The sequence below is a fragment of the Vigna umbellata genome, chromosome 1 (assembly GCF_029865625.1).
Source record: "Vigna umbellata cultivar VRB3 chromosome 1, Vumbellata_1.0, whole genome shotgun sequence".
Taxonomy (NCBI): domain Eukaryota; kingdom Viridiplantae; phylum Streptophyta; class Magnoliopsida; order Fabales; family Fabaceae; genus Vigna; species Vigna umbellata.
The window spans coordinates 39,069,793-39,085,600 of NC_142165.1; the positions used below are offsets into that span (position 1 = coordinate 39,069,793).

General features: G+C 35.9%; 1 protein-coding gene and 1 pseudogene across 2 annotated transcripts; both read right to left on the reverse strand.

The window, feature by feature from the left end:
• Positions 1-1,219: 1,219 nt before the first annotated feature.
• Positions 1,220-5,651, reverse strand: LOC148205308 (potassium transporter 25-like). The gene is made up of 10 exons (XM_088102954.1): positions 5,466-5,651; positions 4,975-5,203; positions 4,659-4,901; positions 4,467-4,523; positions 4,334-4,384; positions 3,772-4,032; positions 3,589-3,641; positions 3,384-3,501; positions 3,046-3,300; positions 1,220-2,639 (listed from the first exon to the last, which is right to left on the reverse strand). Exons 1-10 carry the CDS (start codon positions 5,493-5,495, stop codon positions 1,549-1,551), a joined length of 2,388 nt encoding a protein of 795 aa, XP_087959080.1. The 5' UTR covers positions 5,496-5,651; the 3' UTR covers positions 1,220-1,548.
• A 2,693-nt stretch (positions 5,652-8,344) lies between these two features.
• LOC124843967 (NF-X1-type zinc finger protein NFXL1 pseudogene) lies at positions 8,345-12,251 on the reverse strand (annotated as a pseudogene). The gene is made up of 2 exons (XR_015783234.1): positions 12,160-12,251; positions 8,345-11,916 (listed from the first exon to the last, which is right to left on the reverse strand). The product of XR_015783234.1 is annotated as an NF-X1-type zinc finger protein NFXL1 pseudogene (transcript).
• Positions 12,252-15,808: the final 3,557 nt, after the last annotated feature.

Genomic DNA, 15,808 nt, shown 5'->3' on the forward strand with positions numbered 1-15,808 from the left:
TTTCATGCATTATAAAACTCATAATAAGCCTTATGCTGTTTTTATTAGACAGGACCAAGACAACAAATTAAGGTAGAAAGAAACTCGACCAACCATAATGGATAATTAAGATGTTCTTTATTTTCTTCGATATATGACAGAATTAACTAAAAAAAGGATTAAAAATGAAATTAGAGAGACAGAGACCGATTATGAGGATGAATGAGGAATCGGTGGCGGCGCGTGGGAGTGGGAGCGGCGCAACAACGGGTGAAACTTGAGTGAGATTTATCCATTATTGTCTGCATTATTATGGGTGTCTTCTCCTTTCCTTGATTTCTTCAAACCAAAACTGCCTAATAAAACTAAAATTTTAACTTAAATAGGAAGTGATGAGGTTGGCGACAGAGCTGCATTTAGTTACATAAATCTCGTCCAAGCCACCACTCTACCTACTTTGCCATCTCCCAACCTTCAACACTTTCACTTTAGTCTTAATAAAATTTCACAATTTTATTATTTTCACACTCTACAAATTTATTATTCTATTTTTCAATTCTTTTTCTTTTACCTTTATCCCCTTCTCATCGTATTTCTTTTCAGTCTTATTCTGTATAACTCTTTTCAAAGTAAAAATATCTCTAATCTCCAAAAATAACACTGTGGCTTTTTGGCCTGGTAAAATAAAGGCAAAGAGTAGGTAGGTAGTAACTGTGACAAAAGTTTAAAAAGTAAAATATATAAATGTAATCTGACCCCTATGGACTCACTAAAAGATAAAAGGGGACATCACTATATTTTCACTTTGCATTCTACTCATGAATTGTGTTTTAAGAAATAAAAAAAGATGATAAAGAAATTCTTTCTCAAATCATACTATAATAAGCAGTATAATTCCAGTTCATATTATGATTATATGTGCGTGAATTCCTTTAAATGAATTGATGTTAATCAAAATTAAATAATCATATTTAGGTATGAGATGTTGTGATATATATACATTTTTTTTAACTTTGCTAAAGATTAATGATCAAGTTGATTTTACTAATCTCTCGTAATATAAACATAAAAGTAAAATATTACAAAGTAGTAGATCGTTTAAAACATTGGGAAGAGTTATTAACTGGTAATGCAAAAAAAAAATTCTCATAATATATTTTACCTATAACTATGAAGTGAGTTCAGGCAATAATGATTATCCTGATTAAGTGGTAAGTATTTTGAACATTCATGATGAAATTCCTGATCATTATGAAAGACTTCAACTTTTACTATAGTTAATTATTGTTAACATGTCATTACACTGTTAACTAGAATATTTATCACGAGTGAGTAATAACATGTTAACTATTCATTCACAGGGCATAAAGAAAAACTTCAATAAGCATATTCTTGAAGACGATGAGAGCATAAATTCGAAATTCTGATCCCATTGGCATCGTATGCCGCTTCAATCAAAACTCCAGTAGCACCATTTTGCACAGTCTGCAATCTACTACTGGTACGAAATACAGAAATGACACAAATTTTGTGTCATCCTACGAAATACTGCAATCTACCATGTTGGAGCTATATAGTACATACGACACCAACTTCCACGAGAGCAGCATGAGGGATTTTAAGAGCCACTGGAGGTTCTCGAGAATTTTTTTCACTGAAACGATAGACCATTATTAAGAATCTCTTGAGAAAGTTTGAGCCATCACGCACAACTAAATGTGACTGCCCCAAGAAATATGCACTTCCACTCTCCCTTGCATCGATCAGCTCCAAAAGCTCATTCCTAACAGATACCTGCATTTTAGGACTATTATGAGGCAACATGAACCGAACCTTTTTTCTCTTCTTACAACCACTGCTACTCTCCATCGCCTCTTCTGCCACCGGGCTTATCTGAGATTCGTTGTTCACCTGGCTTTGCACCATGCATGATGATGATGATGATGACTCTAAATCCTCCAGAGGGACCAAACCATTTCCATCATCCCTTGAATCTCCAACAAGCATCATTCTTTCATCTGGGCAACTCATCCTCGACTCAATGTCATTCTGTTCAATGGATATGAATTCCCCTATTGAACGAAGAATCTTCTCCTCAAAATCACCCGTGTCCCTTATGTGATCACAGTATCCACTTCTCACAATGCACCGATATATTTTGTAATCCTTTGGCCCGATCCTACCTATCAGGTACCTCTCACTTTCTCCTATGTAAGGCACTGGGACGGACTTGAATGATACCAAGATCAAGACTTGATGGAATGCAGGAAGATTTGTGATGAAATGTGAAAAGAAAGCTGGGATTCCTGCCACTATTTCCGTGTAAATGAAGCCAATTCCGGGTACCCTCGAAATCCCAAGGCCTGGACTTATATCTATCAGCCACTCTGTTGATACTTTGTTTTGCAAATCAAACTCGTACTTCTTCATACTTCCATAGTGCCATGAAAGCATCACTGTCATCGTAACTGCCAATAGGACAACCAGATACCACGATCCCTTGTGGAACTGTAGCAGACATGCCGAAAGATATGCAGCCTCTATGAACCCAAAACATACAAGAAAGTACACAGACACCATCATGTCCTTCTCCCAATACAAAGCAATGATCAGTGACATCAGACTCGTGGTCACAAGCATTCCACTTATAATAGCCAATGCTGTCACAAATCGTGAGCTTATGTCATGAATATTTTAACTGAATAATATAGAAAGAACTTCGTGTATGCACTCATATATCTAATCAGTCCAACTATTGAGAACGTGCATTTGGATGTTGCATATTTTTAGTTTTAGCAAGCTTTCAGATTCTGTTTCATTGGCCATTACTGGATTATCTCTATCCTACGTTTCACCTAAGCTATCAGTGCAGTGGCTAGATTCATGAAACATGATGTGTTAGTCTGTTATTTCTGAATGTATTTAAATCAAATTGTAAACATACTCAAGTTAGCTTTCTCAATAACAATTTATTTCTTTAAGTTCTGCATGCTCTCTGTTTTCTTCTCTGTTAGCCACTGCCTTTAAGTATTAGTGTGTAATCAACAACAGACAACAACGGCATACCTGTTGCATTGCCAATTTTCACAATGTCTCTGAAACCAATAGTTACAGTGAGGCTGAAAATCATCAATAGCCAGTTGACATCGGGGATGTAAATCTGCCCGTTTATAGATTTTGATGTGTGAATAACTTTTACTCTGGGAAAGCAATTCAATGCGAGACACTGGTTAATGATGGAGAAACACGCTGTTATGGTAGCTTGGCTTCCCACGGCTGAAGAGAGTAGGGATAACACTATGTACAAGTGTTTGCACTGACCTGGAATCACCAACCATCACTTCAGTAAAGTGAAATTGCAGAAAGGAAAATCTCATCCATATAGAGATACTCCAATAACTTACCTGGCATGGATTGGCTAAGATGATTAAAATCAGAAGAAGTTAAATTTTTGGAAATGTATGCAGCCTGACCCGCATAGCATAACACAAGAAGCGGATAGATGAAGCATATAAATGTAATCTACAACCACACACGATGCACAAGTTAGTAACATTTTTCAGTGTACAATTAATATATGTCCATTACAAAAGATGCTACGTATTTTACCTTAATTGATTTCTTGGAGAAATGGCCTAGGCCTGCAAACATTGCCTCCGATCCTGCAAAACAATGCAGTATCTTGTCAAAGCAATAATTGAAATTCTAACAAGAAAAATATCTCAGAATTATAAACACTGATAACTTGTTAACATTTGCACAGTTCTGGAAAAATAAAATAAAAAGGGCCACCTGCTACGCATAAAATGACGCTCCCTAACAATCTCCATCTGTGGATGTCAATTTTTGTGATGAATCTGTATATGTAGAATGGGGATATTTTATAGATGATTTTTACATCCCAGTGGAAAATGTTATACGTTCCCACCGCAGCAACAAACAGCAGCCAAGCAGCAATTATTGGTGCAAACATGATCCCAATTTTACGTGTACCGCAATGCTGCAGCATGAACAGGCCAACCAATATAACACACGCAGAGGGAACAGGTACATCTGAATAAAGTAAATGAAGCACAAAGTGAACAACATAGTTACAGGAGATACATAGGCATCACTTTTCTAATAAATACACAATCACAACTTAAACTGGCGAGTAAAATGCACCAAACAGATAAAAACCCATCAAATATATGAACTAAGTTACTTAGCAAATCAAAGTCTGTTACAGATATCACAAGTAGATGCAAATTCAATGTTTGTTAGTAATGTTTCTTCAAGAATAGAATTAATCAATTGAGGCTTTATAAAGGGAAATTTTGAAAAAGCAAAGTGTGCCGCATATGTTTAAACTTACATGCTTTTAGAGCCTTTGACACGGACTCCTTAGTATGTTCTGACGAGCCAACTGGTTATAGATAAAAGGGTAATCAAAAAACACGTTGTAGCAATTAAAGATAAGGCCTTTAGCATCAGTTACAAGGCCTTACATATGTCTTTCAATATGTCTGTCAAGGATCTCTGAACTCCTGCTGAAGCTGAGTACACTGGTAAACAAACAGCCATAATATTAGTATATACAGTGAAAAGTAATTACCAAATCTTGCACATGCAACCAGCAATTAATTACTTCCACCAAAATTAAAATATATTACTAAAGTGGTAATTGTATTTTATTATACCTGAAAGGGCTGGAGTGAGCACTGCGTCCCCAATAGTCATGCAGGAACCGAAGAGAGCTAAGAACAATATTAAATAGTGACAGATCTTGTGTTTCTCAATGGCCCTTCGTGCTCTTGAATCGGCTTTCATCTTGGGAGAACTTTTCTCCTCGTAAAGCATAACCTCGTTTGCACTTGTGTCACATGGGAGTAGACCAACTTTTGCATTTCTACACAGCAGTGAGTACAAAGCAACAGTGCCACCTACAAAAAATTTCTACCAACATTCAATCTTGAAAGATAAATATGTTACAGTCACTGCAGATCAGAAAGTTACCCTCTCCTTCATCATCAGCTTTCAACACTATGGAGGCATACTTCAGCAAGGAAATTATGGTGAGCGTCCAGAAAATAAAGGAGAAGAGTTCATAAACAACTTCCTGATCTGCTGCAAGATCGCTCTCTCGCATTGTCCCAAATACATATAAAGGTGCCGTGCTCAGTTGACCATAAACTATACCCACAATTTGAAACGATAGCAGAATTGTTTGCTTCCATGTTTTCTTCTGAATAATAAATATATGGAGTTAAAAGTTATGATTCAAGGATAAAGGAAAAAAAAAAGGTACATACTAGATCCTTTCAACATCCCTACAACAAAGATTCAATTGTATATATGAAGCAGTAAAGTTCTTAATGCATGAAGACACTGAATAGAATATGTGAGTGAAACTGAATTTGGTTGACACAAATGTAAGCAAAGAATTGTGATTGATTCACAGTGTTGACATGCAAGAATGTTTGTGCAATTTAGGCAATGAATTTCACCTTATCTTGATCAAAGAGATGAGAATCCATTAGTAGGGAGGCAAAATATGAGGTAAGTAAGTTATGAGAAGAAAGAAAGTGACAGAAATGTATATGAATGAAGGAATGAATGATTGAACAGAGAGAGGTATTTAGGAAATGGTTGAAAGGAGACAGACGGAGGAGACTAGGATGATGATGGTCATTATGGACCCTACACTACAGTGTCTTAAACAGCAGAGGAAAATGATCTAACATAGTGATCTTCACTACAAATTCTTTTAGACGGCTTATTATTGTTGATCTCGTGATGATCTTCACTATCACTCTTTTCATCTCTGCATTATTTTACTATTTTATTACAGATAGCAGAGAGGGAATGCCGAGGTGACATGGACACCCCAATTGTATCATTCACACACAGCCATCTGTAAGTTCTAGTTTTGGTCCATGAATTCAATAAACTAATGGATGAGTCAAATTCAGCACGCAACAACACTTCAATTAGGAGTCAAATAATACTCACAGCAACACTTTTGCATAGTTTTACACTGTCTGTTTAGTACATGTAATATATTATTATATTTAGAGTCAAATCCTCTGGTTTAATCAGCCGTGATTGATGTTAAGCAAATCCTTGAATTATGTGAAATGAAATCCATTCCTTTTTTTTATTGACCTATCAGGAATCATATGATCATATCACATGGTTTCCCTTACTGTAAGGATACAGAACTTATTCCTGTTCCTTCTTTCTTTCTTCTTTTTTTATAATTTTTCTGTCTTCTGTTTCCATTTGTTGAATGGTTGAAAGATGAAAGCATGTGGATGCGACAGAAAATACAAACAATCAATGGACATGTGCTGCTTCCATTTGTCTCCAATATTTGCAAAACCAAAATGCTGAATTGTATGAAATCTTCAACGGAAACTGTCACACAAAACTATGTGCTGCACTTCCACTTTGTTTCTTAGTTATTTTTTTATTGGGGAAGTTCTTGTCACATTTTAAGAATGTAAATGTGAAACAAAAAAGAAAGAACTGATTAATTGACCTTGAATATGATTTTGAAGTCTTTCCAAATTTATTAAAAGTTATTAAGGAGAGATCTAGCATGAACACAGTCCCTAACCATGCTATTACTTCGTCTATTTCTTTCTATTTTTCTCTTTTAAAAATTTTATGAAACGATTCTTTTCGAATTTATTGAAGATTCAGTCAAATATTGATAATATATACTTTTATTATTATTATTGTTATTATTATTATGGATTAACATTTTAATTGTTTATAAATTTTACTATTATTAATTTAGTCTCCATTAATATTTTTCTTTTATTGTGTTTTTAAAATATTATATTTTCAATTCAATATTTTTTATTTAATTTTTCTATTAAATGCATAGTATTATTATTATATTTTGTATAAGTGCAAAGTAGGTCACGTTTATTTGAATTTTCAATTCATCAACTCACTTTATCTATCTGCTTGATCAACTAAACTGACAACAATTTCAATGATGTAATTATAATATTAATACTTACAAATTAAATTTTAATTATTAATTATAATAAAATAATTTAATATAATAACTTTTTAAATTTTTTAACAGTAATTCAATTAAAAATACTCAAATTTATAATGAACTTTAAATTTAATTTACGACTATTATTATTATTTGTCGAAGTACCTGAATGGAAAGTTACACTACACGTGATCTTGCAGTATCACTTTGAAATTTACTTGACTCATTTAAATTGCTTTTATTTGAAAACTTGACAACTAAAATATAACGTCATCATTTTAAAACAAAACATTCACAGAATGAAATCAAACCAAATGTTTCCTTCTTGTTGGAAGTTGAACATTGAATTTGAATTCTCTTCAACAAAATCGCAATCGTCTCCTTCATTTATAAGAAAAATAATCGTTCGCCTGTATTTATCCCTAAAATTATTAACCAATCTTACTTGTTACTAGATGTCAACGTCTAATTTTTGCCTCTCGTGATTAATTGAGATTTTTTTATATAAATTTAAATGATATATTTTGCGCTAACTTTGAAATTGACCAAGCAAGCTAGGAATTAACTTTATATATGGTTGGTTGGTTACAATGGCATAAAGACGAATCAAGTAGAAAGTTACAAGAAGCTAAAACTATATTGGACGAAGAAGTCAAGAAAACACAAACTATTCATACAAACAGAAATAAAAATGTAATAATGCAACTGTTGGCAATGTTACTTACTTCTGTTGGGTTCGAAAGAAGAAGAATCTAAAACGCAACCAATGTTACAAAATTGAAAAAGAAAGGGCATCAAACTTCAAATTCAGAGCACTGCTTATTAAATGAACTTCACAACTTCAAAGTGGATTCAACCAAATCCACCTACAATATTCACCATTATTAATAGGTAGTTAAAATCAGTAATTAAGCTTAAAATGGTAAATGGAACCATCTAGCTAGTCTTGAATTTAGAACTCGGGTCATACCTAAAATAATAAAAACCATCCAGCATCATGAGTTACCCAAAACCAAGACAAAATGTAATGATGTTACACTTGAAATTTGGATGTCAAAGACGGACAGATGCAACAATTCAAATAAAGTAAGAAATAAGACTCACTAACCATAAAAACATTGATGATAGTAGAAAAAGAGACCAAATTGAAATATAGATTAATAAAGTTAAAATTAGTGTGGCAAACAATATTTGAAATTTGAAAACTTAATAACTGTGCTGGTGAGAGGAAGGGTCTCAACTACAACTAGACATCTCTTACAAATTGTCACACATGCATAATTTCCATAGAATAAACAACAAAATTGCTAAGATAACTACTCCTTCGTCAGTATTTACAGGACACAGCTACTAAAAAAATATAAGACGAGAATGTGCTACTATGGAATTAATAATTTCCGATCAGCAAAAGAACTACACCCTATCCATGGCATCAAACCAAAGTTTCTTTTTTCAATCGCTTGATACATCACCACTCCATTTTTTTCCACTACGAAAATTAAAATATTAACCCAAAAAGTACGGTGATGTCCACCTCATGCCAAACAAAAATAAGAGACTAGGAGATACAATATCAGCCTCCTTCTCAAAAAAAATGTAAAATTGAGACTAAAAAAAATGGTTTACTCCTTGTCTTCTCTTCACTATTCACAAGCCTTCTCCCAATCATCTACTACCTCAGAATCTTCTAAAGTATCCAAGTTTCCTGCATGCTGTCCTAGATTTGAACCGCCATCATGAGGCTCCAAGTTTGTGACAGCACTACTTTCTGAGTGTTCCTTGGAAACATCAACTTTAACAGCTGCAGCAGATGAACTTGAAGAAGATTCTTGATTTAAGACACTCCAAGGGTTTACTGAAGTAGATATGAGGGAATCTTTCTTCTGAATAGGCAAATGCACATTAGCAGAACCAGTAGCCCACTCCTCATCACCCCAAGAATCTTTCCAACCTGGCTCTTGAACATCTTTTTTCCACGGATTACCCCCCTTCAATGCTGCCAGTGATCCTCCTCCTTTCATTGTCCCAGATCCTCCCCAAGCATTGGTGGCTGAAGATGCTGCTGATGCCCCAACATTCGGAACAATCACTACCACGGCTCCCTGATAAACAGTACCATGATCCAACCTCCTCATTGCAGTTGCAGCTCGGGCTGGATCATTAAAAACAGCCAGTGCATTTTTGTCATTTAACCAAACAAGTTCACACTCACCACCAAATCTCAGCACCAGTGCACTGATATCTGCCTCCCTTGGTAAGTCTAGAAAAGAGACAACAAGCCGAGGATCCATATCTACTAAAGGATCGAATGCAGGAGGAAGGGGTGCATTTACAGTTGTAGTTCCCTTAACCCCTAGCACACGAGCAGGAGCTCTCGATTTTGGGGTAACATGAACAACTACAAAACGCTTTGGCTCACGACCAGCTACATACACCGCAAGCTTCCATCTTTCAGCAATGACCCTCACTGCATCTCTTTTGTCCTTTATCATAGGAGAGAAAATATGGATTTTTTGACCTTGTGTATTTCCCCTGTTCTTGCCAAGAACCAAAACCTTGCATCTCTCCTCAACAGATAAAACCCATTTAGGATCACGTCTCAACATGTCAGAAAGCAATTCAGAAGTACCAGGATTGTCACCAAAATGGAGAGAATCCAGATTTGGAGCAGTTATCTCAAAGGCATCTGCAAGTACCCGTTTACGTTCTAACTTAGCACAGTCATCATTACACATCAGTTTTCTTTGTCCAAGAGGAACTTTCTTGCCATTTGCAGCAACAGGTTGAAGCAACACAGGCAACTTTTGGATAATGGAAGCTTCGTGTACAGCATCGGCATTATAATTAGCAGAGCTTCCACCAGCATCACAAGGAACATTCGCTGTCATTCGGCCACAAGAACATGTAATTGTGACAGGGAATTCGCATCTCGTGTCTGGACATGGAGTTGAAGGGTGACAAGGAGCTGTACATGTATGGCGGCAGTCCCTTCTTGGAGCACCACATGTTTGCCCACAAGAGGCACGGGTACCCGGCACTGTAGATGGATTATCACAAGGTGGGAGGTGACATGTTCTACCACATGCATGTAAACCGCACTGTCTGGTCTTCCCACATAGTTTATTGCATCTAATATCCTTTGAACCACAGGGTATGTTCCGAAGAATTACATGCCCACCAATACATTCTTTTGCTACAGGCACTGAACAAGGAGGGCAATCCCCAAAATGGCAGCTGTGAGACGCTGGATGTGAACAAGGCTGAGGAACAGAACATGGAAGCTGACACGAGGGAGGAGGTGTGCCACAAGGCAATGGAGGAGGGATTGAAGTCTTGCCACAAGCACATGTCAAATCAGTAAATATAGTTTCAAGACAAGGTGGACAATGACCACTGTGGCATAGGGATTCACATGCATGCTGCCCACACCTTAGCTTCTTTCCACATGGTAATGAACAGAAGTGTGGATCCCAATCCGCAATTTGAACATTATTTGGATTAGAAAGTGGACAACACCGTTCACTGCATCTATGCCTTCCACAATTCCTTTTCTGCCCACAAGGCTTTTCACAAGTAAATTTCACAGCGTCCACTTTTGTCTTACAGCACTCCACAGTTCGGGAAGTAGAGCCACATCGACACTTCTGGGAGACTAGAACCAAACAAGGAGAACAATCCCCAGCGTGGCATGCCTCTTCACAATGATGAATCCCGCAAGGAAGGGTCTTCCCACATACTTGTGAACAGGTAGGTATAGGGTCTAAACAACTCTGTCGTTCCTGCTTCAATCTAGTTTTCCCACAACAGCATGTCTTAATATGGGATGGTAACAATCCACACTCCCCACAGCTGCCGGGATGACACGTCTCGATACAAATATGATTACCGCAACCAAGTTTCTTTCCACAGGTTGAACCGCAAGAGAAAACTCCACCTTCGGTTTTGATTTCACCTTTCAGAGCCATTTCCCCACAAAGAATGAGCTCCGTCCTTTTACTGCAAAAGCAAGAGGCATTGACAGGAATCTTACAAGGATCACAAGGTCCCAGATGACAGATTTGTTCACACCGATGCCGCCCACATTCAAGAAGCTTTTCACAGCGCTGGCCACAGGTAAGAACAGACTGGCGGTCAGAACAACGGGTGGTAACATTTTTCTTCCCACAAGGACACAAACGTGGAGGTGCAAATGCTTTGCAAGGAGGGCAAGGACCGGGATGGCATTGCAAGACACAAACATGAGGACAAAGAACCTCCTTATCCCCCCCAAGCTCCCTTTCAAGGGGTTTGGCACATGGTTCTCCACAGGAATGTGGCAAGAGATACAAGTCGGAAGGGGGGTCAGGCCTCTTCGCACAGAAGCAAACATACCGAATCTCCTTGGACGATGTGAGCTGCACAGATTGACAACCAGGGCACCGCCAATTAAACCGCTGATTCTTGTCCACAGACACATCCACAGAAGTGGGTGCACGCGCCCACTTCTTTATACAATTAAGGTGAAAGATGGAGAAGCAACTGGAGCAAGACCAAATTGGCGCAGACCTCCGCACCATGTCACAGCAAATCATGCATTCGACCGCACCTTTCACGAGCTTCTCCTGAATCTCTTGCAACAGCTGGGGCAAATTAGAGTCCCTCGAATTGAATCTCTTCTGCACATTATTCTTCGGATTGGGATTGGGATTGGGATTAGGATTGGGATTGGGATTGGAATTGGGATTGGGACTAGGAATAGGACCGCTCCTCCTATGGCGATTTGTTGTATTGGATGAACCAGCAGCGGTGGCGGCGGCAGTGGCGGCACCATTTTGATTCTGATTCTGAATCTGACTCTGACTCTGATCGGTAGATCCTCGACGAATCCATTCCTGACGAGGAACCCTAGACCGCTGGCTTCGCTCTTGCGAGCTCATCCTGCGTGACTCTAATCGATAGCTCTCCAACTGACACGTGGAAATTGAGTTCATGAGAAAGGTGGATTGAAATTGAGAAGAAAAATGTTGATGAGAAATGAAAAATGGAAAACCCTAATAATACGAACCCTAAAAGTAAAAGAGAGGCATACGAATATCAACCATGAATTAACATGCCTAAGTCAGAAGTAAAGTCTGGAAATGAAAAGAAGTGCGAGGGATGTAAAACAAGTTAAAGAATAAATAAATAAGAGTATTGAGAGAAAGTGAAACCTGGTTGGGTTGGGTTTCGGGTGCTGAAAGCCAAAGGTGTTGAAGTTGCGTTGTGTTGTTTGGAGAATAATAATAAAAATAAAAATAGGTCAAAGGAGAAGCGTTTATATAGGCTTCTTCCTGCTGCAAAATCCTTGCACCTCAAGCAAAACGCGCTGGTCCTTATCTCACTCTCCTCTCCCTTTTATTTCTTTTTTATTTATTTTAACACCGCTAATATTAAATATTCCTTCCATAATTCTTTTAACACTTTTTTATTATTACTTATACTATCAATTTTATTTTTATTATATGTTCAAGTGTCACTGTAATTCAAGATTTCATATCACAAATTAATTTAAATGTAGGACAACGTAAACAATAATATATAAAATATAGTTATTTTCAGATTTTTAAAAGAAAAAAAATGAATTGTTTATTTCTCATTTATTTATTTATTTATTTATTTATTTATCTTTGTGTAATTGTATTCGCCATCAATCCCTTATTTTTTTCCTTGGCGACTAAGAATAAGGTTAGTGAATGATTGTTTCAATGTGTAAGGTTTGGTCCAGAAATGAGTCAAAATAAAACGTGAGGAAAGAAAAGTCAACGATTGATGATCCAATTATGGAAACTTGGACTTTTACAGTGTACACCCGTCATTTCAATTTCGAGCTCCTTTTCAGGTTTTGAGCGAAGATGGACATCTCTTTCTACACCCCCATAATTTCAACTTGGATCTCATGGGATCGTGAAATTATCGACTTACCCTTATATTGGTATAACAAAAACATATGTTAAAGAAAAGGCAATTGTTTTGAATAAATTTTGGTATCCTAAAAAGTCAATATTTAAAATGTCAATAGGATGAAACACCTCAGAAAGATCTTTCATGCGTAGTTTCTTTCTCATTTTTCAATGGAAGAGGGAAATACGTGTGTATGGAAATAGTTTTCTAAGACTTGCTTTTACTAAAGTTCAAAGAATAATCATATCTGTACACAGAATTCATGATTATTCCTTCAGCAAAAGTAAGAAAAAATGTAAAAGATAAAAGAGATAGATTATACTGCGAATTATAATCACACCTGTATATCTGTTTCATCCACTCAAACCTCATCACAACTAAAGTAAGGAACGATGGTCTGCTTCGGCTCTTTCGATAAATTCTTCTTTAGCAGAAAAAAAAGTAACTTTAATTATTCTTTTTATCGAACAAAGAGTTTGACATAAAATAAAACCCTTTCATATTTGAGTTTTTTTTTTTTCAGTAATTCGCTGTGCTTGTTTATCTGTGTCAGCAAAAGCTGTTTTTTGTACACTTTGATTTCCTAAACTTTATTGTGACCAGACATATATGCCTTCTTTATGTTCCCAAATATAAATGTCTTGCTGATTGTAGCATCCAAAGTTAAGGCTGGAGAATCTTTATACAAGCTGGTAATGCATGTTTGGAGAATCTTTATACATTTGAGTTCTGTATTCAATCTGCAAAGACTAGTTTTAGATTAATATCAGTTGTTAGGATGCGTGTGAAGCTGGTTTTGATTTTTGGGATTGGCCAAATCTGCATAAGCATTTGAGGGCAACTCAAAGAATTTACATGTTATCCAGCAAGAAAGGCAACACGAACAATGAAATGACCCAATAATTGGTACTTTCTTTCCAACATGCAATCTGCTAAACTTGGTTGCAATGCTTTTCATTCTTCAAAAATAGGACCACAATTTTACTGATAAACCAAAAGCAGTAAGTGAAAACAAAATAAAGCAGTAAATTGGTGAAAAATTGGTGAAAACGATTGAGAACATGCAACAGAGTTACAAAAGTCTTTGTCATGTGATGCAATGATTAGGAGCCATCACCGATTGTCATTTTTTAAGCACAAGTTGCAGTTTTTTGTTTACTAATTTATTAATTTCTCTCTTATAATAAGAAAAATCTCAAAATGTAGAGGCTGGCATCTTAGTTTAAAATGCAATGAAGGTTTTGAAAAGATGAATATGTGGCCCACAGAAATTTCACCGATTTTCCATTAATGAAATGTCATTGCACTGTTTTCACAAGCCAAAAAAGTTAACTGCTGTTCAAGAATCCTATGTGCATTGCAAGTAATTTTAATTGTAATTTTAATGATTACCCCCCTAAAAGTTTTCTACTTTCTGGGTTATTAACAAAAATAAAAGAACAAAATTAATTAAATTGTTTTCTTCCATGTTGGATTTGAATGTGTAAAATAATAGATTGTACTTGATGGTGTCTAATCGAATGAAGTTCATTTACACGGTGATTTGGTAGGAGTGATGTTATTGTTGAAACATGGTTGATAAAAACGTTTGGTTACTAATGGAGAAGTCAAATTTTGGAAAAAGGACATGACAAGCCAAACAAGGCTTACAGTTACCGTTTCCGATCAATGGGCCCTAATTATCCCATCTCTGTCCTATCCAACTCCATGCTAATTACGCCACAGCCGACACCTAATAAGCTTGTAATTAACTTGCAAATCAATGTTAATTAGTTCACTGATTTTGCAGTTCACGTATGTTACAAGTATTAACTAATAAATTACCACACTTGGATGGAGTGATTAAGAAGACAGTAATAGGAAAAGATGAACCACCATACTCGGTTAATCAGAATGCTTTGTTAATAAGAGAAAGTTTTAGAAGAAATTAAGAATGGTGTCTTTGTCGCGTGGCGTGGGGAGTAGAAAAGCAGACATGACACTAAGACAGGCTTTGCTTTTCCAACCGAATAGCCCTAGCAACAGCTAACTTTTGCTGCTCTTCCTGCATGCGTATGTTCTTCTCTATACACTTAAAATTTGTATGAAAGTATAATAATTTATCGTATCCAAAAGTGAGTTGAATTTCTCTTTTCAGTGGAATTAAGATAGCAGAGAGGTCGAAGAAGACAAAAGTGGTGAAAAAACAAGAACAAATATTACCATTAGCAAGTACACCATGAAAACAACTCTCAATAACCCATTCCCTCCATAGACTTTTAAATTTATCCAACTCTCTCATCAATTACTTTTTGTTGATATTTCCTGAATAAACTTGTTAAAAATGAGAATAACGAGAATTGTTTTTCAAACATTAATAATTAGATTTTGAAAAAGTGAATAGAAACAACTTATACATATAAGTGTTTGTTTTAGTAGGTGTTGGAGTTGTGTACATGATGTAGGTATGTATGTATGAAGAGGTGAAAAACCGTGTTAAATAGGTTTCTTAACTCATAATCAAACACAGCTTGTTACAATAAGCGACGCGAAGCTCCAACCGCTATTTTAATCAATTATCTGATTTTGAGCCAACAACACCTTACAAACTTTTCCAATTCAATGGAGAATGATAATAAAATTTTGATAACATTTTAATATCATTTACGTCTCATTATTATATGATTAATTCATATTAATATTTATGATTATTATTATTAACTGTAGAGTAATTTTAAACTAATAAAAATAATATATTAAATTAATGTTTAGATAATATTAAAATGTTATAAAAAATAATGTTTCTCAAATATCATTATCCAATTAAAAAATTTATCTAACAAACATAACACTTACCAAAGATGGGTTGAATTATTCACTTTATTTCTCGAACATTTTGTATCCAGGAAATGGGAATCTGGTTGTTGGGTGCTGTGGTGG